We start from the raw sequence: 27,089 nt of genomic DNA, 5'->3' as shown, positions 1-27,089 counted from the left end.
GCGGCTTGTTACGAATGGAATCTTAATTCATGGTTATATTTTGAAATAGTGTTTTCTAAATATTTCTTATTGTTACCGACTAATTTCTATTAAATATATGATGTAAGTCAAATATAATATTAAGGGCTTCAGTAAGTATGCTTAAAGCTGTCATATAAAAAAAATTCGCCGAAAGCCTTGACCGATGTTATGCATGAATATTATTTTTAATTCTAATGTTCCGCAGGTATTCTGAAAATGCCAGTAAATTATATGTCTGAAACAAAAAAAGGAGTGGATAGAACGAAATTTTCACTATCTCTTAATAAAAATAATGTCGCACATCTGAACAGGGAATCCAAACCGGGATTTTTTAACGAAACCCCTACTAAAAAGACCATTAGCCATAATAAAGAAAATAAACCAGTAAAGAGACCATTGCAAGGTACTTATACGAATACATTGAATGCTGCTAAGAAGTTAAAGCCCTTGGGAGAAACAACCAAACAACCAGGTAAACAATATTGATATAAACACACCAGTCAGTTTTATTGGAGTGCTATGATGTAATTTATTAAATAATTTAGATGTATGAGACGTCTACGCGGCTGAACCATGTTAACTGTATTATATTTTGTTATTAATCACTTGTAAGAATGTTTAATTTTATATGGAGTTGTATTATATATTATATATATAACTGTCCAATAGCAAATATTTTATGAATCTAGATTAATGGTATAATATAATAGTTTATATCTGATTTATCATTCATATCATGGTGTTTAAAGAAGTTTTAACAAGAATATTCAGTACTCATTACATGACTGTATTGGGTCAAATGGTATCAAGGTTTTTTTACCATAAAAATTTCAAAACTGCAAATTACACCAGTTTAAAGTCCAGGCAGGCAATGATAATACTAAATATTGCTGTATCTTATGCAATAACATAATATTAATGTTCATAAGCATTTTGATTAACATTAATATGCAATTCAATTCAAAATACAATTTTAATTTTTTGTTTTAAAATGTACTTTCAATAGATATGCCTCGGATGGCCTCTTGTTTTTAAATAAAATTAATTCATTCAATAGTTTAGGATATAACTAGGACTCACTGAGCATAAATTCAAGAAATATATTAAAGCTTCTTTGACAAGAAAGGCTTAGTATAGTGTAGTAGATTTATAGAAGATAATGATGCATGGTTCTTGTCTGGTTCTGTGCAGGCCACCTAAAATTGTGTAATATTATATTAAAGATATAACCCCTTTATGAACTGATGTAGCTTCATAATATCTACTACGTGTTGTTGCAATATGTTTGTCACTTCCTATGATAAATAAATATAATTTCTATTTATTGAAAGTCACTCCATTACCAAGTTGTGGTTTTATTACTAGAGTCTATGTTTGCTAAACTTTACCGCACATAATTTTTTAAACAATTCTTTTGGATTTTGTACCACATTTGTTTGCGTTTTTTCTGGGATCATGTTGTAATAGCATAATTATCACACAACAACAGATAAAGTCAACTTATCAGGACAGCCTGGGACTAGATTGTGATTATTTTATAGTGATAGAAATGACTATACAATATTGTATATTTTTATTGAAAAGAGCGCAAAAAAAAGAATGCTGGGAGAGTTTCTTGTGGCGCTTCTTCTCTCTCAGAGCGCCATTTGTTTCCGAAGTGGTAGCAGTATCCAGTAGTTATTAGAAATGACATCAAAAAAGAATTCTAAAGGAATCAATTGTGAGAAAATAAATGCCTTTTATCCAAGTTGAAATATACAGGCAAGTACAGTGTACATACATTAGATTTTGAAGAATATTTTGGAAAAGGTTTCAAGTGTCTTGGTAGTCTTGACATTTTGAGGTGGTACTATTATTGCTACATTTTGACTTATATGAATACAGAGTAAAAAGTGTTTTGTTATAGAGATTATATATGTTTAATATGCCTTTAAATAATACATAACATGATTTATAATGTTTTAAGGTTCCACCTTGCGGCAACAACTTATAGTACTAGAAATTAAGGGAGTCAATTCTGCCATGTTGAATGGCCACCATCCCTCGGATAATCAGTATGGGGGCAGTTCACAGTCTAAGACTCCAATTGCCACCCTAGCAAACCTTGGAAACACATGCTTTCTCAACAGTGTCCTTTATACTTTGCGGTAAGCTTCGTTTTTGTCTTTAGTTTTCCATTTTTATAGCTATTCTCTGCATGATTTTAATATTGCAAATAAATACGAACAATTTTAGGTATAAGTGGATCCAATATGTAATTGGATGTAGTTCCTGAAAAACGATTCAAGCCACAAACAACATTTGGAGAAATTCATCAGTTTAATAAGTATTAGTGTATTCCATACATGTGGATTGGGCTAATAAGTCATGGTGTCATTTAAAGAGTGACAGTAGGGCTGCTATTTTTGTCAGTCCGTTAATATGAATAATGTGAACAATTTTGTGTTCTTAACTCAATTTCAACATGATTGTGGTTTGGAATGTTTATCTGGATTTACGTCCAATTGGTAGAGTATAATTTGGACGCTAAAAATGTACACTTACATTTATTTAAGTCAAACAAGTAATCCAATAACATATATTATGCTATAACAGTAACACTATTGAGGACTACAAATTGCAGACATGTGCATGTGTTCATCATCTCCTTCGTATTATATATTCGTCCATGTGTTGTGTAACTAATCACTTAACTTTTGGTTGAGTTTACCAAGTAATGTTTAATTTTTTAATGATGTATTTGTTCATATGTCGCCAATATCACACCTTAAGTATCAATATATGTGATTATTGGCCAAAATTTTTTAAATTACAAGACAATATTTTTATGATTGTTAATACCTTCCAGCAACTAAAAAAACTAATTTCTATAATTCTTTCATTAATAATAACAAAATGATGACCAGTTCTTGTGACTATTTAACATCTCTAATGCTTGTCAGTTGGTATTCAGAGGTTCTTTGGGACAGATACTCTTGATATTGTCTATATTAAGCTGTGATTGATTTGGTCAAGTATGATATATACTGGATGACACCTCAAAGTGTGCCAGCGTATAGACAAAATAGGCAAGGAAGAGAGAAGAACATAAAAAGGAAAGGGAGTCTATTGTTACTGTAACCCATTTTGATTGAAAAGTCGTAAACAGTCAGCCACACTTGGAATTAGCTCCTTAGTATATTGAATATAAAACCACTAACACACACATCAACAAATCAAAATTGGTTGTGCATTCTTGGGCTGTTCTGTCCTCTCTACACTAGTATATAGTTTTTTCCTGAATGGTCCTTTGTTATGAGAGGATCATACTGAGAAATAGATATTTTGTTCTTCACAACAACCAGTCATGCTGTATATTATTTTTAGTCTGCTAATGTAGATGAACAGATACCAATAAATATATAAATGCAAAGAAATAAACATATAGTTATTTATTTTTATTCCAGTTATGCTCCACAATTTGTTCACAATCTGCATCACTTAGTATCAGATTTGAGCCGAGTAGAGCAGAAACTTGGTAGTATCAGGTTAAAGAGCTCCTCGCTAGGCCGAAGTGCAGCTGGCATTGCATCATCCGGGACCAGGTCGTGGAGCAGTAAAGATTTGTTATCACTTGGACAGTCTGATTATAATACTGCTAAGAGTAAGATACAGGTAAACCTTTGATCTTATTTTTATGTGTTGTCTCATATATTCTCCTTATAATCTTTACCTCAGAATTGCTCTTTCAATCTCATTTAAAGTTTCACTTTATACAAATAGCCAGTTTTTAGTAAAAGATATTATTAGATTAATTCACAAAGAAACAAAAACGAGAGAGATATACTATGTATCAGTGGGAGGCTCCTTTTGCACAGGATGCAGGCTAGTTTATGGGTCCCTCATCGGCCTATTTCTGCCGTGAAGCAGTGCTTAGTCTGAAGGGAAGAATTACTGGGCAATTGATACTTAACATCTTATGTCTCAAGGTTATGAAGCGCAATTGTAGTGCAGTTCAGTATTTTTGGGTTTTTCAAGAATCCTGAGAGGGACTGCATTGTAATTGACAAGGTGAATTAATTGCCATCAGCTAAATGTCCTGCTAGTCTAATCCCTTACTTCATCAAAATATATATATATTTTTTTTTGGAAGAGAGGACAAACAAGCATATGGGTAACCTGATGTTAAGTCATCACCACCGCCACAAATTATCTTGCAACACCACAAGAGCATTGTTGGCCCTTATGAACCTTCATGTACCTTGTGAACAGGGGCGTGAATATCATATAGGCCATTTATCAATGCCAATCTCGTTATGAACCTAAATAAATATAGCACCGGTGTTAAAGTTAATTTACTACCTACGGTTGGCAGTACGGCACTGCCATATACTAAGCAAGTAGCGTTTCATACAACTTATGTTGTACTGTCACACTAAAGCGCAAGTAAGACTAGTTAGATCTACTTAGATCTAGTTAGACTTAATGACATCGTATTTCAATTGTAGACCGCAAAAATTGGGAGTCTAGTCTAGTTTATAATATATTAATGTGTAAAGTGCAATGTAATTGGGGTTTGCTTGCTTATATTCAATCTTTTAAGCTCACCAATTATACATAACCTATTTCTACGTGATTAAAAAATCACTTTGAAATGTTATTAAAATTAATACCTTGTGACCAGAACTTTTAGAATTTCGGGTTCAATCAATAATCTTGAATGGCACTGCATTATAGTGTGGAGGGTTACCTCATCATTTACCATCCAGTGCATGTCTTGCTCTCAGGTTTTCTATAATTCATAAAAAAGGGAATAATTCATTAATTCTGCTAATTACATTTGTAACCAAAAGTTTTAAAACAATGCGGGTCTCAAACCCGCGCGAACCGAACGTCCGAACGCTCTTAACAACTGAGCCAACCGTTCGACTGACGCATGGATTAACGATCGATGCGTCATCTTGGCATGTCTTATTCAACTTTCAGATGATGGTAGATGGGGCCACTCTACAGGATCTACTTTAAAGTTGATAACCTGTTCAACCCCAATAATTGCATATTAGGAAATTGACTTGAGATGTCGCTCTTGAAAAATCTATACAAATGCTTCACGGAAGTGAGGAATATCACTTGAAAATAACAAATTGTTTATATTTTTTATCTGTCAATGTAAGTATGATGAATTAATTACAGATTGCAACGGAGAAACTGCATGAAACTTACTTAAGTCTACGAGCAGCCGAAAGCAAATGTCTTCACAATGGCTCTTCCGATTCTACTCCAGAACCTTTTGCACCTGACACATTCCTAGCTGCTCTCAGAGAGGTTAACTCAACATTTGAAGGTATAAAATATTGTTATTGTATTCTATGCAAATGTATGGGTCGGTTTTTAAATGGTGTGTTCCTAATTTAAATAAAACGAGGTGTGCATTCGATACAGATAGTCACTATTCTTTACTTTTTTCTTTTTCCCAGCATATATTATGTAGTTATGTGAAAATCGAAGATTGTTAATTTTTGAAAATTTAGTAAAAACTCTCTGAAAGTATGTTTTTTTTGTAAAGATAATAATAATGACACAATTACACAAATTATCTTGCCCCAAATTAGGCATAGATTGTGTTATGGGTTGCAAGACAACAATATAATATTTAATACAATCAGGCTATTCAGTCCTCTCTACACTAGTATATCCTAGTCTACGAGTGTGCCTATAAGTATTGTGGATCTTTTTTTTCCTGAATGGTCCCTCGTAATGAGAGGATCATACTGAGATATAGATCTTTTGTTCTTCACAACAACTGGCAAAATAATAATAATATTGACACACTTTTTACACAAATTATCTTGCCCCAAATTAGGCATATATAGCCTGTGTTATGGGTTGCAAGACAACAATATATTTAATACAATATACTTACTTAAACATAGATAAATACATATAAAGATACATAAATACATTTAAATATCCATGACTCGGAAACAAACATCCATATTCATCATATAAATGCTTGCACCTACTGGGATTCGAACCCGGGACCTCTAGCTTAGTAGGTAGGATCGCTAACCACTCGGCTATATAGTTGTCTGGGTTTAAAATGGGTCTGTCATTGGCAAACCAAGGCAGCCGAACATGTGATTTGTTTTTTTATTTGTTGATTTGTGTTCCATCTGGTATAAAAATGATACCCACATGAAGTGCCTCTTTGATCAGATAATGTGACCTAAGGTCTAGAATACATTCTGAAAAACATACATGTTAACTCCCTTAAAGTAAGTTGTTAAGAATAATACATATTGTAGTTTTAAAAGATGGGCTGGGAGTTTCTTGTCAGTTCTTCTCTCCATGTCTAAGCCCCTTTACGAACTGATAAATCTTCATGACAGTAAGAGTTGTTGCCATATTATGTTATAGTCACTCCCTATTATAATAGTTATTTATACAACTGTTGTGTAATAAGGGGTATTAAAACACGAATGTGGATTCATCATACACACACACGAATTGAGATAATAGTATCACATGAGTGTTTTAATACCTAATTATCAACAGTTGCATACAAGACTTTATCTACACCCATAATATGAATCCTCTATAAAAGATTCTGAAACAGCTTTTACTGCTAACATTAAAAAAGCCAGTCCTAGTAACCACAATATCGTTCAAAGGAATGTTATTATGAAAACTCACTCGTTTGGATGATGTAATAATGGTTATTAGGACATTGGGTGTTTTAATGTTGGCAATAAGCTAACTGTTTTAGAATCTTTTATAAAGGATGGGTGTAGATAAATAATTAATATATTTCTATTCTAAATATACTTCTTATTCAGAATTGCTTCATTTAATCGATTTTCATATACCAGCCCGTGCTACACGCTCTAATAATTTATTTCATCTCTCAAACACCAGGACAAATGCTGGTATACGTACGCCACTGCACAGAATGTTTGCTCTCCATAACTCTAGATTTAATGAGGTAGATATGTTTTCGTGTTCCTCTAAAACAAACTCAGAATAAAACAAATCCTGGCACAAACAGAGTAAGTTAGAAATCACGTAATTTCATCTAAATTGTAACAATGTCTACAACTGCATTATGCTAGATTTATTTATTAACTGGTTGTCTGCAACTAAGTGTAATTTAAGTGTAAATTTACTTAGTACTTAGTCAAACTGTTTAAGGAGACGTCCTTGTGTCCATATTTCTATTTGTACTTTATCTAATTTATGTTTAAGGATGTATCTGTATTTGTTTCCAAATAAATAAATACATCAAAACTTTATTATTTCTTAAAACAATCTTTAATTACTGTTCATCATCAGGTAACAGACAGCAAGACGCACATGAGTTGCTTGTGTGTATTTTGGACAGCATACGGGAAACGTGCCGGGCCTTGAGTGCGAGAGCAGCTCGGTTGCAAGTTCACGACAATGGTGACAGGTGAGTACCTTGCACTTTTTGATAGAAGACAGGAGAAACGAACGTAGTCATATATAGTACCTTTTCGTATAGTAGTGATCACCGATGGCCCAGTATATGTTGCAACACGGTACGAATCACAAGAGTGTTGCCGGCTCTTTGGAAAAGTGTCTACTTTCAAAAGAAATTCAAATTTAAATATTTTTATTCAAAATAGGATGTGACATCTGTGACTTATTGAAAGTCAAAAAATACCACAAATTTCAAAACGAATGCCTCAGACCTGAGAAGAATGGGCGCAACAAACTCAGCGTGCTTTTTTTTATCGAAAAAACATGTTTACAAAGTAATATTGTACAATTAAACATAATAGTTAATAGATAATTAATAGTCTGAGGGTGATCGCTCCATTCCCAATCTGTGGTATCATTAAGAAAGTCATTTATGTTGTAGATGTTATAGTAACCTTTACCACACAAACGTTTTCAAACAATTCTTTTGAATATCGTAATATGTTAATAATTAATATATTAATATCCTCATCGCCCCACAAAAGACTTACTTACTCGACTTAGCCGATAAGTAGGCATTATAATTTTATGTCTGTTCCTGGTGTTAACATTATGGTTATGACAGTTTCTAGTACAATTCACTTAAGTGCCTATGAACATACAATACATTATCAAGAATCGAATTATAGAGAGCTATGACATTGTTTGTTTGAAAGGGAAAAAAAGAAGGTTTTAGCAATTCTAAATAAGAGTGATTAGAAAGTTATAGAATCCAGAAGGAAAGTAAACTATACTGCGGAGTGGATGGACGAGCGTTTTTTTTTATGGAATAAAGCGACAAGTGACCGTACAAGCCACTTGATGTTAAGTGATCACTATCGCCCACATTCTCCTGCAATACTAGAGGATCCACAAGAACGTTGCCGGCCCTTTAGAAAAAGTGTACGCGCTTTTTTTTGAAGGTACCCATATCTATTCCGGGAAAATGCCACACACCTTCGTTGTGGCCGCACTGTGGAGATACGCCTCATATCCAGATATTGGGAATGATATCCTATTTTTCCCAATAACCTCTTGATTCCTTTATTATCCATTGGATTAAAGGTGACAAAGAATGACATTGCGGACTGAATGTTTTAGGATTATATAAAATTTTCAATTTTGTTTATGAAAATAAGGGACGAGACGAGCAGGTCGTACAGCTGATGGTAATGGATACGCCCTGCCCATTACAATGCAGTGGCGCTCAGGATTCTTGAAAAACCCCAAAAATTCTGAGCGGCACTACAACTGCGCTCGTGACCTTGAGACATAAGATGTTAGGTCTCATTTGCCCAGTAATTTTACTAGCTACGGCGACCTTCAGACCGAAACACAGTAATGCTCACACATTACTGCTTCACGGCAGAAATAGGCGCCGTTGTGGTACCCATAATCTAGCCGGCATCCTATGCAAAGGAGCCTCCTACCGGTAAAGTAATGACATATGACGTCAAAAACTACCATTGTTTCGGAAATGTATGCTTGAGACCTGAGAAGGACATGCGCAAGAAACTCAGACAGGCTTCTTTTTTTTTAATAATACTCATTAATAATTCGGTTTGAAGAGCGCCGTGGCTAGTGAATTGGCTAGTTTATTACTGGGTTGATAAGATTTAGCATTTTATGTCACATAGTGACAAGCGCAGTTGCGACGCCAGTATTTTTTTTAGGTTCAACCAAGAATCCTAAGGGCCACTACATTGTAATGAGCATAACGTAGTTTGACGAGTGGTTAGCGATCCTACCTACTAAGCTAGAGGTCCCGGGTTCGAATCCCGGTAGGTGCAAGCATTTATATGTTTGTTTCCGAGTCATAAATACATTTAAACATCCATGTTTAAATGTATTTATGTATGTTTAAGTAAGTATATTGTATTAAATATATCATTGTCTTGTAACCCATAACACAGGCTATATGCTTAACTTGGGTCAAGATAATTTGTGTGAAAAGTGTGTCAATATTATATTATTTTAACGTATCATCTACTATCAGACCAGGAACGTCGTTCTTATCTCGTCACATTTTCTTATAATATTCACGCGTTATTTTTTAATTATAAATATAATTTTATTGTAATTATAAATATCCGGCATTGAATAATTTCGAATTTATTTGAATTACCATCCAAAAGTATCTTAACCACATGATGAAATAAAGTGCGTGCTTTGTCCATGTTCACGTTAATTCCACCTTTCTGAAACCCGACACCCTCTAATTCCGCTAAAATCGGCCACCTGTTCGCCTAAGTCGTTGTAACTCGAGACCGATCAATAGTATAAACAACAATACTAAGGATTCAGTAATATTTTTTAAAAAGGGGAATGAGGCTTTAATTTAGTACTGCAACACTTTATACATACATATTGTTTGTACAATAAATATGTTTCCTAACCGGCACAACGCCCTGCCCGTTACAATGTAGTGCCGCTCAGGATTCCCGAATAGCCCAAAATTCTGAGTGGCTATTGCGCTTTTCACACTGATTTGTCGTATCACCGCTCTTCGACAACACCTCCATTAAAATCTCGTCTAGAATCGGAATACTAAGTCTCGAAATCTCGAGTGTTTTTTTTTATAATAATATTGACACACCTTTTACACAAATTATCTTGCCCCAAATTAAGCATATATAGCCTGTGTTATGGGTTGCAAGATAATGATATATTTAATACAATATACTTACTTAAACATACATAAATACATATTATAAACATACATAAATACATTTAAACATCCATGACTCGGAAACAAACATCCATATTCATCATATAAATGCTTGCACCTACCGGGATTCGAACCCGGGACCTACCTATAGCTTAGTAGATAGGATCGCTAACCACTCGGCTATACAGGTCGTCTTTTGCCAATTAAATTGCCAATAATTCGGATATAGCCGAAATCCACTCCGTTTTATGCAACTCTTCGCTTTCAAACTTAGCCGGATTGGAAATCCTATTTAAAACTTATGTCAAATCTCACTGCACGTTTCATACTAAACTAAATTTCAATTTTTACTCAGGCAATCCCGCCTCTCATAACGTAGTATTTACATCCTCTTTGGTGTCGGCCGGCGGCTCAATAGACTCATCTGCTGACTGTCACCACTCCCGGTTCTGTCTTCGTTCGCCATGTATATGTTTTCGGATTTCTAATTCATTTTATTATGTAGGTACGTTTATTCAACTCTTATATTATAAGAGATTTTGAGCCGCATTTAGGTAAGCGAAGTAGTCCTGCTCATCAATAAATAAAACCTTAAGTCGTAATTTATTTTGATTGCAAGGGATTATAAGATATTTTATATATCTACCACCATTCTCGATGTTTCAGTTAGAGAGTTTTTTTTAAACTAGTAATTATATATATTATATTGAAATTTATTTAAGTCTCGTCCAGTGATTGTGGTTCAGTAGACATATGATTTACGGCCGTTCCCAGTATACTATCTACAGATAGAGATAAATTATTACCTTCTATTGTCAATAATCTGAAGCTGTCCCAATGTACCCGATAAGTCATTCTTATCGCCTTTGGGACGAGTGAATTGCAATTTCCATACAAACTTGTATCGCTGGTAAGCTATACGTCCTCCCATTGACAGAGAGCGTGTACGGATGGTTACAATTTTTATCTCAAGTAGGCCACAACCGAAGATAATCTGAATATTGGGAACGGCCGTTAGTTAAAAAATTTGCGTGACGGTGTGCGCACTCATCGTAAAAATTCACTCGGATAATTTGTCCCTAACGCACCAAAAGAAATATCAACTTAAAAAACACCTATAAATACGAGGTATCCAAATAAATTTATAATGCCCTTCTGTAGAACTGCATCTTTTAGTAGAAATTGTTACAGTATGTCTGTGAAAATATATAATAAATTGCCCAATGAATTAAACGATTGACCATTCAAAGTTTTTAAAAGAAGACTGCATCAGTGGTTAATAAATAAGTGCTTCTATAGTTTAAATGAATTTTTCAATACATAATGAATTAGTCTATTTGATAATAATATATGTAAATTAATATACTACTATACGGTACTAAGTGAATTATTAAGTTATTTACGTCTCATATTATAATATCTTAAAATTTTAATTTTATAAATGTTAATGATAGCATTGTGGAATCCGACATGTTTCGGTATAACAGTAGTGTTTAGACAATTTTGTCATTTGACGAAACATATTGGATTGTCAATAATATTATGCTAACATCTTAAGTACAATGATTTCTGCAAATTAAATTTCATTTCAATAAAACGCCTATTGTTTTCAAAGCAGCAACGGCCTAGGTCGGTCGAACATCGAAGACACAAAGACCCTGGGAAACATTCGCAAGTCATGGAAGAAACGGAAGGAGTATAAGGTGAACGACAAGCGGGCGTCACCCACCGACGAGCGTGCGCCTACGACTGGGGACGCGCAGTGCGATGAGAGGGCCCGTCCCGGATGGGATTTTGTTGCGGAGGACTTTGAAGGTATTTGTAATATTTCACCTATTTTTTTTATGGAATAGGAGGACAAACGAGCCTACGGGTCACCTGTTGTTAAGTGATCACCGCCGCCCACAATCTCTTGCAACACCAGAGCAATCACAGGAGCGTTGCCGGCCTTTAAGGAAGGTGTACGCGCTTTTTTTGAAGGTACCTAAGTCGTATCGTCCCGGAAACACCGCACAAGGATGTTCATTCCACAGCTTTGTAGTACGTAGAAGAAAGCTCCTTGTGAACCGCACTGTGGAGGACCGCCACACATCCAGATGGTGGGGATGATATTCTAACTTGTGGCGTGTCGTGCGAAGGTGGAATTCGGCGGCAGGAATTAGGTTGAAATTTTCGTAGCAGTATGACGTAGGGTTGGTTGCGAAACTGAAATGGCAGTGGTCAGGGCACATAGCTCGACGGATACCACGGCGACCACGTTCTGGAAGACTTGTTGGAAGGCCACAAAATGGTCCGATGATCTGGTCAAGATCTAGGTTTGATGAGGGCAGCGCAGGACCGATCGTCATGATGATCTTTGGGGAAGACCATTGTCTAGCAGTGGACGTCTTCCGGCTTAAATCATGATGTTAGCGTACGGTTTTCATATTCAAATATATATTGATTTAAAATAGGAAATGATATTACTAATTGTAAGGTAAAAACTACCACCCATTCGAGAAAGTGTGCCTCAGACCTGAGAAGGACGGGCGCAATAAACTCAGCGGGCTTCTTTTTTTTCTTTATAAAAATATGATTACAATTTAATATCGTATAATAAAACTTATTATTTAAAAGTCCGAGGGCAGTCGCTCCATTCCCAATCTGTGGTATTTTTTAGAAAGTCATTTATGTTATATTAACCTTTACCACACAAATGATTTTCAAGCAATTTTTTGAATTTCGTAATATATTTATTTTGAAACAATAACATCAAGAGAGTTTCTTGCTCCGTGACATAATTGACATCAAAAAGAACTCTCAATACACAAAATAAAATTTGAAAAACATAATATTATGAACGATGCGGGACTCGAATCCACGACTTCCGGCGTTCCGTGCCGGTGCTCCAAATCAACTTAGGTAACCGTTCGAATGACGTATCGTCATAAAATTTTGTATGCTTTGTTCAACTCTCAGGTTGCGGCTTCATGTCGATTATAAAATTTTGATTTTCAAATTTTATTTTGTGTATTATTCCTAGAAGTGAGGGTTATCACTTTAAAAAAATAACATATTGTAAGGAATTCTCAATGTTTTCAGGCACGATGATAGTGCGAACCATGTGCGTGGAGTGCGAGACAGTGACGGAGAAGTGGCAGGCGGTGTGCGAGCTGTGCGTGCCCGTGGGAGACGACGAGCCGGGAGACGAACCCTTCCGTGCCGCCTGCCTCTCCACAGAGTACCTGCGGGACCAGAACAAGGTACACCGTCCTGTCTGCTACAACTTTTCTTTTAATGAAAATCAGGGACGAGACGAGCAGGACGTTCAGCTGATGGTAATTGATACGGCCTGCCCATTACAATGCAGTGCCGCTGAGGATTATTGAAAAACCCATAAATTCTAAGAAGCACTACAACTGCGCTCGTCACCTTGAGACTAAAGATGTCAAGTCTCATTTGCCGAGTAACTCTACTATTTACGGCGCCCTTCAGACCGAAACACAGTAACGCTTACACATTACTTCTTCACGGCAGAAATAGGCGCCGTTGTGGTACCCATAATCTAGCCGGCATCCAGTGCAAAGGAGCCTCCCACTGGTGAAACTACACCAACTGAAACACGACAACTGTGGATTTAATACAACATATGGGGTCGTGCAACATAGATTCAAACTCAGCCCACTCAACGAAGGAAAAAATAATGGAAATAATTCGTGTATAAGCGATTTTTGGCATAATTGTAGGGATTGATGCCTAAAACAACATATTCAAAGTACTAATGGATGGGGAAACTTTAAAAAAGGGACGTTTACAGCACCCGCTCCTTACCCATTAGCTACACTCTCATCCATCATTACTTTAAGTATATTGTTTCAGGAAACAATCCCTACAACTATGTCAAAAATATTATTGCTTATAGAGTACTAATTATTTCCCCCATTTGGTAGTTTTTGGTAATTGTTTGAGCCCCGCCCATTAAAATGCATTGCCACATTAGAATTCTTGAAACACCCAAAAATTCTGAGCGGCACTACATTTGCGCTAGTCGCCTTGAGACATCAGATGTTGTGTCTCATTCGCCCAGTAATATCACTAGCTCCGGCACCCTTTAGGCCGAAACAGAATAGTGCTTCACGTTACTGCTTCACGGCATAAAAAGGCGCTATTGTGGTACCCATATAATCCAGCCGGCATCCTGTGCAAAGAAGCCTAAATGCCCTTATTCGCCTTAGGCTTAGTTAAATAAACCAACCAATCAGCCACCACAACACCCTTGCCGTTAATAAAAATCGAGGTCAAACACACTATTCATAGTCATATTAAAAAAAAACAAATGTGTGGTTGGAAGTAAACATTTTCATATATAAGATATATGTAAAGATATATTCATAAAATAAAAATATATTGTAATAAGAAAACCTTTGTCAGATGTTGTGTTCGAAACTACTCTCCTTCTCGGAAACCAGAGTGCAAATCTGGCACCTAAGACCGCGCGGCCAAATGGACTTGAAAGCAGTAATTGAAATTATGATACAAATTCACCTTTACTACAATCGAATTATATATTGCGACCTGCGAAAGATAGGCGATAACATTAGAGGCCATATTATAAAAGTTTCACTTTAAAAAAACAATAATGATATGATTAGTAGTTAGTATTATCATCCAAAGAGTAGCTAAGAGCTAAGCATAAAATAGTTAAACTAAAACTCTAATAATTAAATTGTTTTACATAAGATTTTGCGTAAAAGTTACATTTTATTATTATCGTACACATTCGCTATTTGGAAAGGTCACAAAACCTTGAGTTAACTAAAGTAATTATAAAAATGTATTTTTACGCAAATTCTAATGTAAAACACAGTTATACTAACACGCCTTTTAATCCTAATCACAGAATAACTATATTCACAGTATTGGTGCGAGAAGTGTTTGCGTTATAACGAAGCTCGTCGCAGCGTCGGATATTCGCGACTTCCGCGACTGTTGGTGCTGCAGCTGAAGAGATTCAGTGGCGGGATGGAGAAGATAACTCGTCACGCTCCCACGCCACTGCTGATGCCGTGTTTCTGTGAACCCTGCGCTAAAAGACCAGCAGATCAACCACCCACACACAGGTAACTACAGCTATCACAGACACACTACTTATTTATGTACTAGCCCCTTCGCTGGGCGAATTGTAAAAGGAATTAAATTAAACTTTATTCATCTTATTACAAATACAATAAAAAATATGTAGCCATAAACCGTCTAGGATAAATTTCGCATCGAATGGTGGTAGTTATGGTTATGGTAGGTATTAGTCATGTCGGTACGATCAGTGGCGTTTAGGCGTGATTGAGCCCAAACAAACACCATTTTCATTATCTATATATATAAAAATGAATTGCTGTTCGTTAGTCTCGCTAAAACTCGAGAACGGCTGGACCGATTTGGCTAATTTTGATCTTGAATTATTTGTGGAAGTCCAGAGAAGGTTTAAAAGGTGAATAAATATGAAAATGTTCAGAATTAAAAAAACATTTTGTTTTTCCTTTGATGTGTCAAAAATCAAATTGAAAGAATAGTTTAAAATGAATAACTAATTAGAATCTTTGTATCTGTCTTAATTTTCTCAGGAGGTAAAAAGCAAACATAATTTTAGCTACCTATAGTTGGTATATTAACTTCAGTTGTTAACTATGACGGCAATACAACGTTTGCTGGGTCAGCTAGTATGTATATATATATAAGATTCGTTCAATAAGGCTTACCTAACTTAATACAATTTTTTTATTTATGTACTTAGAATTTAACAAATATTATAAAATAGTTTAGATGTACTGTAATTATAGGTAGGCACAACATTACGATATTATACATGTGATATTTTTAAATCAAAAATGTACAATTTTTGGAGAGCAATATATTTTTTTAAATTAAGATAATTTGAAAAAAGATGTCAATGTTTTCATCTATATGAAAATATTTTAATATATATGAAATTCTCGTGTCCCGGTGTTTGTTACCAAACTCCTGCGAAACGACTGAAGCGATTTGTATGAAATTTTGTGTGCATATCGCGTAGGTCTGAGAATCGGCGAACATCTATTTTTCATACCCCTTAATGATATGGGTCACCCATCACAAAATATTTTTTTTTAATTTTATATTATTTTGATTCAGCATTAAAAATATATACAACTTCAAATTTTCACCCGTCTACGATCAACACCTATTTTTTTATCGCGATTTTCATATTATTCTATTCCATCCACAGATACGCCATAGAGTTGCAAGATGGCAATCGAATATAATAATTATTGTAGTACAATAAATTTTTATGTACGATATATTTGGTAGATCTGAAAATCGGTCGTCATCTATTTTTTATACCCCAAAAATAATAATTATTGGTTTTTTTTATTACTTTATATGGCAATACAACGTTTGCTGGGTCAGCTAGTACTATTATACTTTTGCAACATTAGCTTTAGGGAAAAGTTTAAGCCATAATTATTGTGGTGGAATTGAATGTGCATGGGGGGAAAGTACTAAGCCGAAAATAGATAGCGGCCACATGCAAAACCAATTTGTGATAAAAGCTAAAGACAATCTATTATTGCTTAAAAGTTAATGTAGACACTACAATATTGAGGCATTTCTAGGTATTTGCAGAGATCTGATTTGAAAAGTATGTAATCTTTATTATAAACTAGCTGACCCGACAGGCGTTCTGTAGAAAATAAAAGTAAAAAAAATTTATAGGATCTGGATATCTGCCAATAATATTCAAAACATCAAAAATTATTTCGTAACATATGCTCCTTGTTGTTATAATGAAATTATTTCACAGCAGAACTGTCAAACCGTGCGTCACTAAATTCTCTCACAAAAAATATGTCTATACAAAACAAATATTTAAAATAAAATAATTATGGGTCCCAAATCGAAATAAAAACTATTCTTTTTATTATGGAATAGGAGGACAAACGAGCGTACGGGTCATTTGGTGTTAAGTGATCACCGCCGCCCACATTCTCTTGCAACACCAGAGGAATCATAACAATCTATCTCTCAAGTTGGATTAAACTGCACTCCATGAAGTTAATCCCCATTAAAATCCATTCATTAGTTTAGGAGTCCATCGCGGACAAACAACGTGTCACGTAATTATGATATGGTTGAAAAATACTTTGACCTATGTTCATAACCATCAAATATTTTCTAAAGGGCCAGCAACACTCCTGTGTTGTGTCTGGTGTTGCAAGAGAATGTCGTTTCCTATATAAAGAAATATTTATTTATTCATTTATTCAAGGTCCACCAACACAGAATACACAAGACAATTCATAAGATTGTAACATAGATTTCAAAACTTCAATTTCAAATCGTGTTCCTGCAATTACAGGTGAACACATCATGCACATTAACATACAAATAATTTAGTTCTTAATTATATAAAAGTAAATTGAAGTCCTATAACGCTAACATGACAAAACAATATAAAAAGATAAATTAATTCCACTAATCATTACAAGCTCCAATACAGTCACTTCAATATAATCACTAAAATACAATATAGGTACAATATATTTTGTCAATGCGTTTTTTATTATAAATTAGTTCATTACATTTTACTAATCAGAGTGTCAGGTTCCTCTTAAATTGTGCTACTGTATCTCCAAAACCATCTATAGATCGCTTGTTTGAAATTATAGTGTTGTATTGACACAACAGCCTATTCAGTGGGGAATTAAATCCGAGATTAGAGTATAATATGTACAATACTAAAGAAGAGTACCACAAATGCCAAGATATTTATACATTACATGTTATAGTATAGTGTGTATTATATTGAACAATTATTTTCAAAAGTTTTTCATGTTTAATAACAGGAATTAAATTAATTCCAGGTATATTCTATGGGCAGTAATAATGCACCTTGGACAAACACTAACAGGTGGTCACTATGTTGCCTATGTCCGGGACACGCAGGACCTCAAGTGTGACAGAGAGAGCACTACCGACCTCACATCTAACTCCAGCTCGAGCTTCATGAGGACTTTATTCAATAGGCCCAGGCCTCAACCCACCGGTTGTACAGCTAAAGAATGCTGTGTACCTCGGCAGAGGCCAGAATCTGGCTGGCTGGCCTGTGATGATGACCTTGTTAAGCCTATATCGAATGAAGAATTTGAAGACTTGCTATCAGCTGAGCCAAAAATGAGGTCAGCGGCAACACCATACCTCTTATTTTATGTTAAAAGTGAAGTGAACTAGTTTCTGTGTTTAGTGATTGATGTGGTGTTATCAGAATAAGTCACAGATTTGTTTAAATATTGTTTGAAGTGAAAGATACAAACCCCCCAGGTGAATTTCAAACCCAAGTGTTTCAATCAAGAGACTAGCAATATTAAATAAAAAGTAAGTATTTTCTTAAGTCTTAGTGTATTTTATTCAAGTTTGTGTTAGTTTTATATATATATATAGTGCTCTTTACTTTTACTATCACTGTAGAATCAAATGTCAATGGGAAACTTAAAGCATAGGAATCTTAATAAGAAAGTACTAAAAGTGACATAGCCACTTTAAAAATTTTGCCTCACAGGTGACTTATATATATATATATATATATATATGAGATTTCCACGTATATAGTCAGTCATCAATATATCTCTGGAACCAAAATGCGTAGAGACTTGAAATTTGGTAGAAATATTCCTTTCGCCGAGTAGAGATCAGCTAAGAACGGATTTAAAGAAATTCCATCCGCAGGATAATTTTTTATGACAGAACAACGTCTGTCGGGTCCGCTAGTAGACCATAAGCGACTAAGTAGTGATTTAGTATTAATCGGAACGGCATACTTGAAAGAACTCGTAATTATGGTGTATTTCAGTATTTAATATATATCTTAAGGTGTACATTTCCGCAACCATTAACTATACCAATACATATTATATTTCTTGGGTATTTTTGTTACTAAACTGTTATTTTTCATTATTACATTCTTAATTTCTTTGAAGTCATTTTGCAAACCATTAAGCAACCATTTGCAAACCCTCAATATCCAGAGTGTTGCAAGTAAACATAGTATTAAATAAACTTGTATAAAGATAACTAAAGTTAATTTTTTTTTAAATAAACCAAGAATATGCAAAATGTTTATCAATGTACATATTACTTATGATTGGTTTATACTGATGTATAACGTTTCCCGCATATATTTGCTTAAATATATTTATGTACGTTTATATGAATTTATGTATCTTTAAGTTATTGTATTATATATATCATTGTCTTGTAACCCATAACACAGGCTATATATGCTTAACTTGGGGAGATAATTTGTGTAAAAAGTGTTTAAATATTATTATTATATTATTTGCAAGGCTGGCAGACATTGGAAAACTTCAAAATTATCATTGTATTGACAATTTTGTCAGCGATGTAGACAATATTTGCATATTATTCTTGATTTATTCTCAGGTAATTCAATCTCATTGTACCAAGACTATGTGTAAGGCCGTTCAGGTGTAATTTATAACATTTTTATTACTTTCTTATATGGATTTCTATGTTCTAGATTATAATTGTGTTACAGAAGAATAGCATAGATATAAACCTCCATTTGTCACGATCTTTTATAAACCTCAAGTTACAAAAGCTGATAAAACATTTGATAATCAAAAGTAAAGAGTACATTGTAGTGATCTTTAATTATATTCTGTTTAATTATTTCATTTTAATAGACAATTTATCCTCTTGCAAGTTATGCTCACCATTTATAAATATAATAATAAAATCATATATTTGTAATGTTCAATACTGTAAAATATATATCACGGTTCCACTGACAATACATAAATTTTTAAAAGAAATCATAATATAAATGTTTAAGCTGTTGATAATATATGTTCTTGTATATGAGAGAAATTATGCAAAATTTCTAATTGTAACAATGGCCTAAAGATGAATCATATAATACTCATAAAAAATCACAATTATATTATCAATGTTATTAGTTATGTACTGTCAAAGTTTGCTGTTGTCAAATGAATGATATTTTTAATATATAATAAATGTTCAAATGCGAGAATGTAAAACATATAAAGAGTAAATGCAGTATTACCACTGGCGATGAGTGCACTACCTATATAAAGTTATAGTAGAAAAAGTTTATTTTTTATGAATACTGCAACCACTGAACTATGGGTATGTTCCGATATGCACTACGACCACTGTACAGTGTGACGACAATTTAGTATGCTGTGAAGCCAGTTATACTGGTTACTATTTAAAACGGAACGAAATCTCGTATACTGTCAGCCACAAAACTGTTGTTGGAGTACTGTCATATAAAACGTTAGGCACTCGAGTGGTTTTGACTGGATCACGTGATCAAAGTTCTGCGAGTACCTCACCTCGAAAACGCCAGTGCTCACAGTAGAATATGGCGGCGATTTATGACGTCATTTACTTCCCTAGGGTACTATACAGGCAGTCCATAACGGAACGAATTTTTCTACAGTGATAGCACTGTGCAGTGCTCGCAGTGCATATCGGAAAATACCCTATATTTTAACACTAACCGCCAAACTCATAGTGATTCCTTATCTTAGTGCTAAAGAATACTTTGCTAAGTATACATTAAGATTAATGTATACTACAACTGGGATACAACTCTCCTTAGTAGATACTAAGGAGAGTTGTATCCCAGAGAGGTCACTTATGCTTTTCTTAGCTAAGGAAACATTTATGTAAGCATATAGCTGAACTTTCATTATCGACAGGATATCGATAAATTATTTATGATACCAGTATAATAAATAATAGGATAAATAAATTTCTTAGCAACAAAAACACTTATTTTTGATTAAAAAAATAAAAAAAATATGTCAGTGTCTTCAACTGTTGTGATTTTTGTTGTGGGAATAAGTTTTTCGTGAAATTCATTACAAAAGATAAATTAGGCTTATAAAGCTCGAACAAATGATTTAATGTGGCACACTGTTTAAAACAGGAGATGGACTTTCTTCTGTACCACCACAGATAGCAATGGAAGCCTTCTCACTTTATTGGATGTATCTACCATACAGCCTCATCATATTATAGAAAATTTGTACCCTATCAATAACTTTTGAAACTGAAATGAATTTATTGTAACTAATCACTGATTAAATATATAGTTCAAATTATATTAAAACATAATATTGCATTATTATTACAGAAATAGACACGTTAATCTCAATATTTACACATCAAAACCTCAAGCATTAAAGTATTGTCAATACTTAGAATTAAGTATTCCTTAGGCCTGTTTAGGAATCCTTAGGTAACTATAGGAGTGAACATTTTTATTTATATTAAGACTATGAGTATGGCGGTTAGATTAAGGATTGGTCTCCGCTGCGATCCAACTAGATACTGCACTACTTAAGAACAATAGCTTTATTATTAGGGCGACTATTAGATGCTTGTGTGCGTGGCATTTTTCAAATTTTGTAACAATATACGCGTCGTGTTATATTTCATATGCAAAATACTTATTACTGATGATATTTGATCCCAGTGTCTTTCTTATTTCTTGTATTATAATTTAACTATGTAACCCGGTATTTTAGTGGCAATTCTTAGCAAAAATAAAAAATAAATATCAGTGAGGCACCAAAACAAGCCGGTAAACGTGTAGATACGTAGCCCCACGCATACACATACACTAATACAAGCCGATTAGCCGCCATTATGAGATTTGCCATCGTCTGTGACAGATCAGTTTGCGTCGAAATAAAATATTTTAAAAATGCCGTCGTGCGTTGTGAAAAAGTGTAATAACAATACTATAAAAGTATTTGTGCATATATGATTATTTAAGTGAGAAAAAATTGTGTAACTGGTATACCCCGTTACCTCACACACACTAGCATAACGGTGCTTCACTTGCTAATATCACGGCGCGGAGTCCTTCTTTTTTTACTAGTCCGTGTTTGTATTGTGTATTTGTAAACATGCTTGTGTGCATTTTCAAATTATGTAACTATACGCTTCGTGTTCTTTTACATTGAAATTAATAAAATTCAAAATACTTACTGATGATATGTGATCCCAGTGCCTTTCTTATTTCTTGTAGTATTATTTTTACAAAGTTTTACTACGCAACCAGGCATTTTAGTTTCAATTATTAGCAAAGTTTAATAGAACATATTGTGGCACATCAACGTCACACATTGTTCGATACTGTCTCGACTACGCCCACTTGGACGTAGTATAAGTTGCCGCACTTTGCGACTACGCCTTCGGTAACTAGTTGGAGCGCAGCGGAGACCAATCCTTAATCTAAGACTTAACATTTTATTTATTTAAATCGGCTTTACTTTGCATTCATCAGTGTGTTGGCTTACGACGTTTATTACGACCAGTCGTGTGAATCATAAGTAAAGCCAAATATAAAGGAAAGTAGCTCTCGAAAGTTTGAATAATTTAATTAAACATTTTGTTGTATAAAAATTATCTTATGAATCGCTGGTTTCAAGACTTAAGTAGCAACATTTTTATAATATCTTATTGCAATGTTGCAAATATAATTTTATAGTATGTGTGAGATATGACACTGTTATAATGTTCTTATAGATATATGATAATTTTAGATTACTGATATCACTCGATGACATTTGCATTCTTGTAAAATGAGACAACTATACTAAGCCGAAGTCAGCCTACCGACCCAGTCTTCTTGCAAGTAATGTGCAGGATGTGTGTGCTTTATTAAATTTTAGGTATAATCCAAACTTAAATTCTAGTTTGCTTAGCAAAACTTAATACAAGAAATAAGAGACGGATATAGGTAGCACTACCACATTATAGTATTAAATTGCTTTGAATTAGTGTTGAAACATGAATATGTGCCATGCTAACTCCATTTACTTTGACCAACCTTCCAGTGTCTGTTTTAGATAGTTTTAACCATAACCTTAGTGTTAACTAGCGTAATAGACAAAACAAGATGGGAGGATGAACTCAAACTCACAGCGGGCCCGAACTGGAGAAGAGTGACCCATTACAGACTCCAATGGCTAGAGGAGGCCTTTTCCAAGCGGCACACTGAGTTAAGAGACATACTCAAACTCAGAATAAAAAGGGCTTAATAATAATAATAAAAAATAGACAAAGACTCTGCTCATTACGACGAGACTAAATTTAAAATGTTCATGTGTGCTAGTTTTATAGATGTGATAGTGAAGTGTGTAGTATTTTGCTGGGTCAATCCTATGACAAATATTGATAAACGGCGTAAATTCACGTATACCATTATCTCATTTTCTAACACATATATTTTTTTAATTAATATAATATTTAGAAAACAGAGTGTTTACTGTGTATATAAAATTTAATAGTAGTATTGAAGATTTAGATTCAGTTAAATGTTTCTTTAGTTGAATTGTTGCTATATGTAACAGCACAACCTAATACAGAACACGAAACCATTATATTTTAAATTAATATCCGTTAAAACACAGAACAATAACGATAAAAACTCTAAAATTAAAATGCGGTCCAATTTGACAGGAGACTAATGGACACTAAAATGTTTCAAAACAGTTTGATGGTCTTCATCTATTCCGTCTCTTTCTCATCTAGGTTTTTATGTAAGGATAGTTATCTCACTTTCACACATGGTTCGTCTTTTACGCTAGTATACTAAGTTGTATGTTTTTAACATTTGGGTCAGCTTATTTTTTCTCTGCATTTCATATTTGAACTATAGTATCAATATATCAAAAAGCTTTAAAGAGTATTGTGGAAGAATTATCATAAACAGAACAATGTAAAATAATGAGGTCAATGACCTCCTCTTTTTAACCGACTTCAACAAGGGTATCAATTCGATTGGTATATATTTTAATTATGTATGTACACCAATTATGCTGAGATTTATGATCCGATTTGCGTGATTCTTCTTTGGTTTGATGTGGTATAGTTGCTATCACATAAAAATTTTACATAGTTTGTCCCAATTGTTTTCATTTTTTATAATAATTTACTGTTAAGATTCTCGACCAATCTTGTCAGATTAAATGTTTCATTTATAATTCGTACTGCACTTACTATATTTATACTGTAAATTATTAATTATTTATATCAAATTATCCTGCTTGACATAAATAATTATTTAATTAGATTATTTTGCACTTGGCATTGAACATTTGTAAGTTCTTGTGTGGATACAGTAAGGATCCATATTAAGGTACAAACATACATAAAATCACGCCTGTTTCCCGTAGGGGTAGGCAGAGACCACTTTCCACTTGCTACGATCCTTACATACTTGTTTCGCTTCGTCCACTTTCATAATTCCTTTCATACATGCTCTCCGGCTTAGGGTACTCTTGACCTGGCCTTTTTCAAGACGTCCCTGATTTGATCTTTAAACGTTCGCAGAGGTCTAAGTCTAAGGTACAAAGGCTTAGATAATTTACATATGTCAAGCTGTTAGTCAATGCATAACAACAGGCGAAGTTTATTAGTTTTGTGTGCATGACAGCTACATACACTGGCCAAACGCATGTCACGCTAAAAATAAGATGTTAACAGACGGCGTGACACTCCTCAGTTTTGTCTCCCCAAGATTGCTTAGCGGCCGTGTAAATTGTGTGTATGTGTGCGTGCGTCGAATTGGGCGCTCTAGTTTGAAATGAACGACTGTTCTATTGTATTGCATTGTCTATACGCTAATATATTCTGGTTTTAACAGTAAACAAAGCTATAATACTATCAATTATTCAGAGTTTAGAGAAAGAGGTGTCCTATAATGGCTCAAGTTTTATTAACCATTACAAGATTTATTTTCAGCAATTTTTTAAACAATAAATAAGTTGAATTTGAACATTTCACTAACGGCCGTTTCGAATATTCAGTCTATTTCTTACTTGAGATAAAAATCGTAACTATCGTTGACTTTTTTTGTCCCAATAAACTTATCGATGGTAGCTCACCTTATCCGTACACGCTGTCCGTCAATGGGACGACGTATAGCTGACCAGCGATAGAAGTTTGTATGGAAATTGCTATTCACCCGTCCCAATATAAGGCGATAAGAATGACTTATCGGGTATATTGGGACAGCTTCATATTATTGACAGCCAATTACTGACAGTAGAAGGTAATAATTTATCTCTATCTGTAGATAGTATATTGGGAACGGCCGTGGCACTCTATTTAGGCTTTTTCTAATTTGCACTTTATTTGTTTAAAACTGTATGATGAACTTGGTTGTGGCCTATTCATAAAATAAATATAGTCAGGCGAATTATGTACATATTAATACTATTGAGTTACACATCGATACATTATCACAACCCTATTGTAGTATATTTGACATAATGATAATTTTAATTATATGGCCATGATAAATTAGTTACCCATTTGGTTTAAACAAAGTTTATATTTGTCATTGTGTGTCCGAATAACTCCAACAGATAGAAACTTTGATTTAATCCGTTACAATTGTATTATTTTAACATATATGTGCATAAGTGCAGTGGTTTTAAGTGTATTCTTTTGGTTATATTGTGAGTTATATTTAGTTTTAAATCACTTCGCAGTACAGGTAAAGAAATTCATTTCAACTAAAATCTGTTACAGCAAACTTAGTGTACTTATAAGATAGATGCAAATAACTATTGTCCAAGTGAGTTTTGTACATAAGAAAGGTGATATTATTAGCTAATATTTTGAACATTTTTATGCTTTATTGTAATAGAATTAAGGTCCTATTTATAAATAATATTAAAAATAAACCGTAAACTGTTCTTGGTTATAACTTAGGACTAAAAATAAATAATATTGATGTGATAGTAGGCTGCTTTCTTAACTAGGATATGGTGAAGTATCAAACACTTATAAAAGTATTTAGTTATTGACTGTGATGCAAGGATTTACTTCCTCAATAATATAAAATTTTGTGATAACAGACGATTGGTACCAACAGATGATGACTAAATGAGTCCATATGTGTGGTCTGTCACCAATGCAACTTAAAAACTGTTTGAGCTCCATTCATTAAACAAGCTTTGTACCATGCCCATATATATTGAAATTCTTCTGGCTATGTCGGTTACATTGACCTTACTAAGCCTTCTGAGTTTCTTGCACCCATTCTTCTCAGGTCTGAGGCATACTATTTTGAATGGGTTGTAATTTTGTGACTTTCAATAAGTGATTTTAAATCCTATTATGCATAAAAATATTTGAATTTGCTAATTCAATCCGACAAGACTCTGAACATACCCATATCCGTTGCCCTTTGGTTGAATAGGTTATAATTACAGATGTAAAATTTAATTAATTATAAATGTGACCTTAAATCTATGAGAAATCGTCTTAGCGTTGCAGCTGGTCGTAAATGTGTAAATAAAATAAATTTTTGGAACATATTAATTATCCTTGCTATGTTAGTTTTGTTTACTGTATGTATTATAGTTAATATTAAATGCGTGTGTATATTCGCTACGTCGCCATTCCACAACCTTTAAAAGGTTACTTATTCTTGTCAGTAGTTTTATTTACTATGCGATGTTATTTCAAAACTGAATTGGAATAAAAATTATTTTAACTTTGTGTTGTTTTATTTTTAATTCTGAATTATTTATCTGTATTATATATGTATATATATGTTATTGCTATATATATATATATATATATAGCAATAACAATGACAGTACAATATTGTATATTTTTTTAAAATAGAGCGAAAAGAATGCTGGGAGAGTTTCTTGTCTCTCAGAGCGCCATTTGTTTGCGAAGCGGTGATAGTGTTAATAGTCACATCTAAAAGAATTCTAAAGGAATCAATTTTGAGAAAAAAATTTAATGATAATTCTATTCGGTGCGATACTCTAACAGATTGCATTCGATGGAAATATTTTACGGTCTAAGAAATAAAGGAATATATAATATTTACAAGTGCTGAACCAGCAAACGT

At 33.8% G+C, this 27,089-nt stretch overlaps 1 protein-coding gene across 3 annotated transcripts; it reads left to right on the top strand.

The window, feature by feature from the left end:
• Positions 1-26,721, top strand: LOC126979693 (ubiquitin carboxyl-terminal hydrolase 1). Of its 3 annotated transcripts, none has more exons than XM_050829167.1 (10): positions 1-102; positions 227-493; positions 1,988-2,168; positions 3,468-3,675; positions 5,194-5,344; positions 7,330-7,447; positions 11,763-11,959; positions 13,226-13,386; positions 15,041-15,243; positions 18,022-26,721. In XM_050829167.1, the coding sequence occupies exons 2-10, from the start codon at positions 238-240 to the stop codon at positions 18,386-18,388; spliced, it is 1,842 nt and encodes a 613-aa protein (XP_050685124.1). In that variant the 5' UTR covers positions 1-102; positions 227-237; the 3' UTR covers positions 18,389-26,721. The 3 variants fall into 3 exon arrangements, with proteins under 3 accessions (XP_050685124.1, XP_050685107.1, XP_050685115.1); XM_050829150.1 differs by having other exon boundaries at positions 11,760-11,959; XM_050829158.1 differs by having other exon boundaries at positions 11-131; positions 11,760-11,959.
• Positions 26,722-27,089: the final 368 nt, after the last annotated feature.

This window comes from Leptidea sinapis, chromosome 1 (genome assembly GCF_905404315.1).
Source record: "Leptidea sinapis chromosome 1, ilLepSina1.1, whole genome shotgun sequence".
Taxonomy (NCBI): domain Eukaryota; kingdom Metazoa; phylum Arthropoda; class Insecta; order Lepidoptera; family Pieridae; genus Leptidea; species Leptidea sinapis.
The sequence above is the reverse complement of the archived record's forward strand: the minus strand, read 5'-3'. Positions and strand labels throughout refer to the sequence as shown.

Bases quoted from the DNA above. Each gene is read 5' to 3' on its own strand.
- LOC126979693 (XM_050829150.1), top strand. From the start codon at position 238: ATGCCAGTAAATTATATGTCTGAAACAAAAAAAGGAGTGGATAGAACG. The intron at 494-1,987 runs GTAAACAATATT...TAATGTTTTAAG, and splicing joins AGAAACAACCAAACAACCAG to GTTCCACCTTGCGGCAACAA. The intron at 11,960-13,225 runs GTATTTGTAATA...CAATGTTTTCAG, and splicing joins TGTTGCGGAGGACTTTGAAG to GCACGATGATAGTGCGAACC.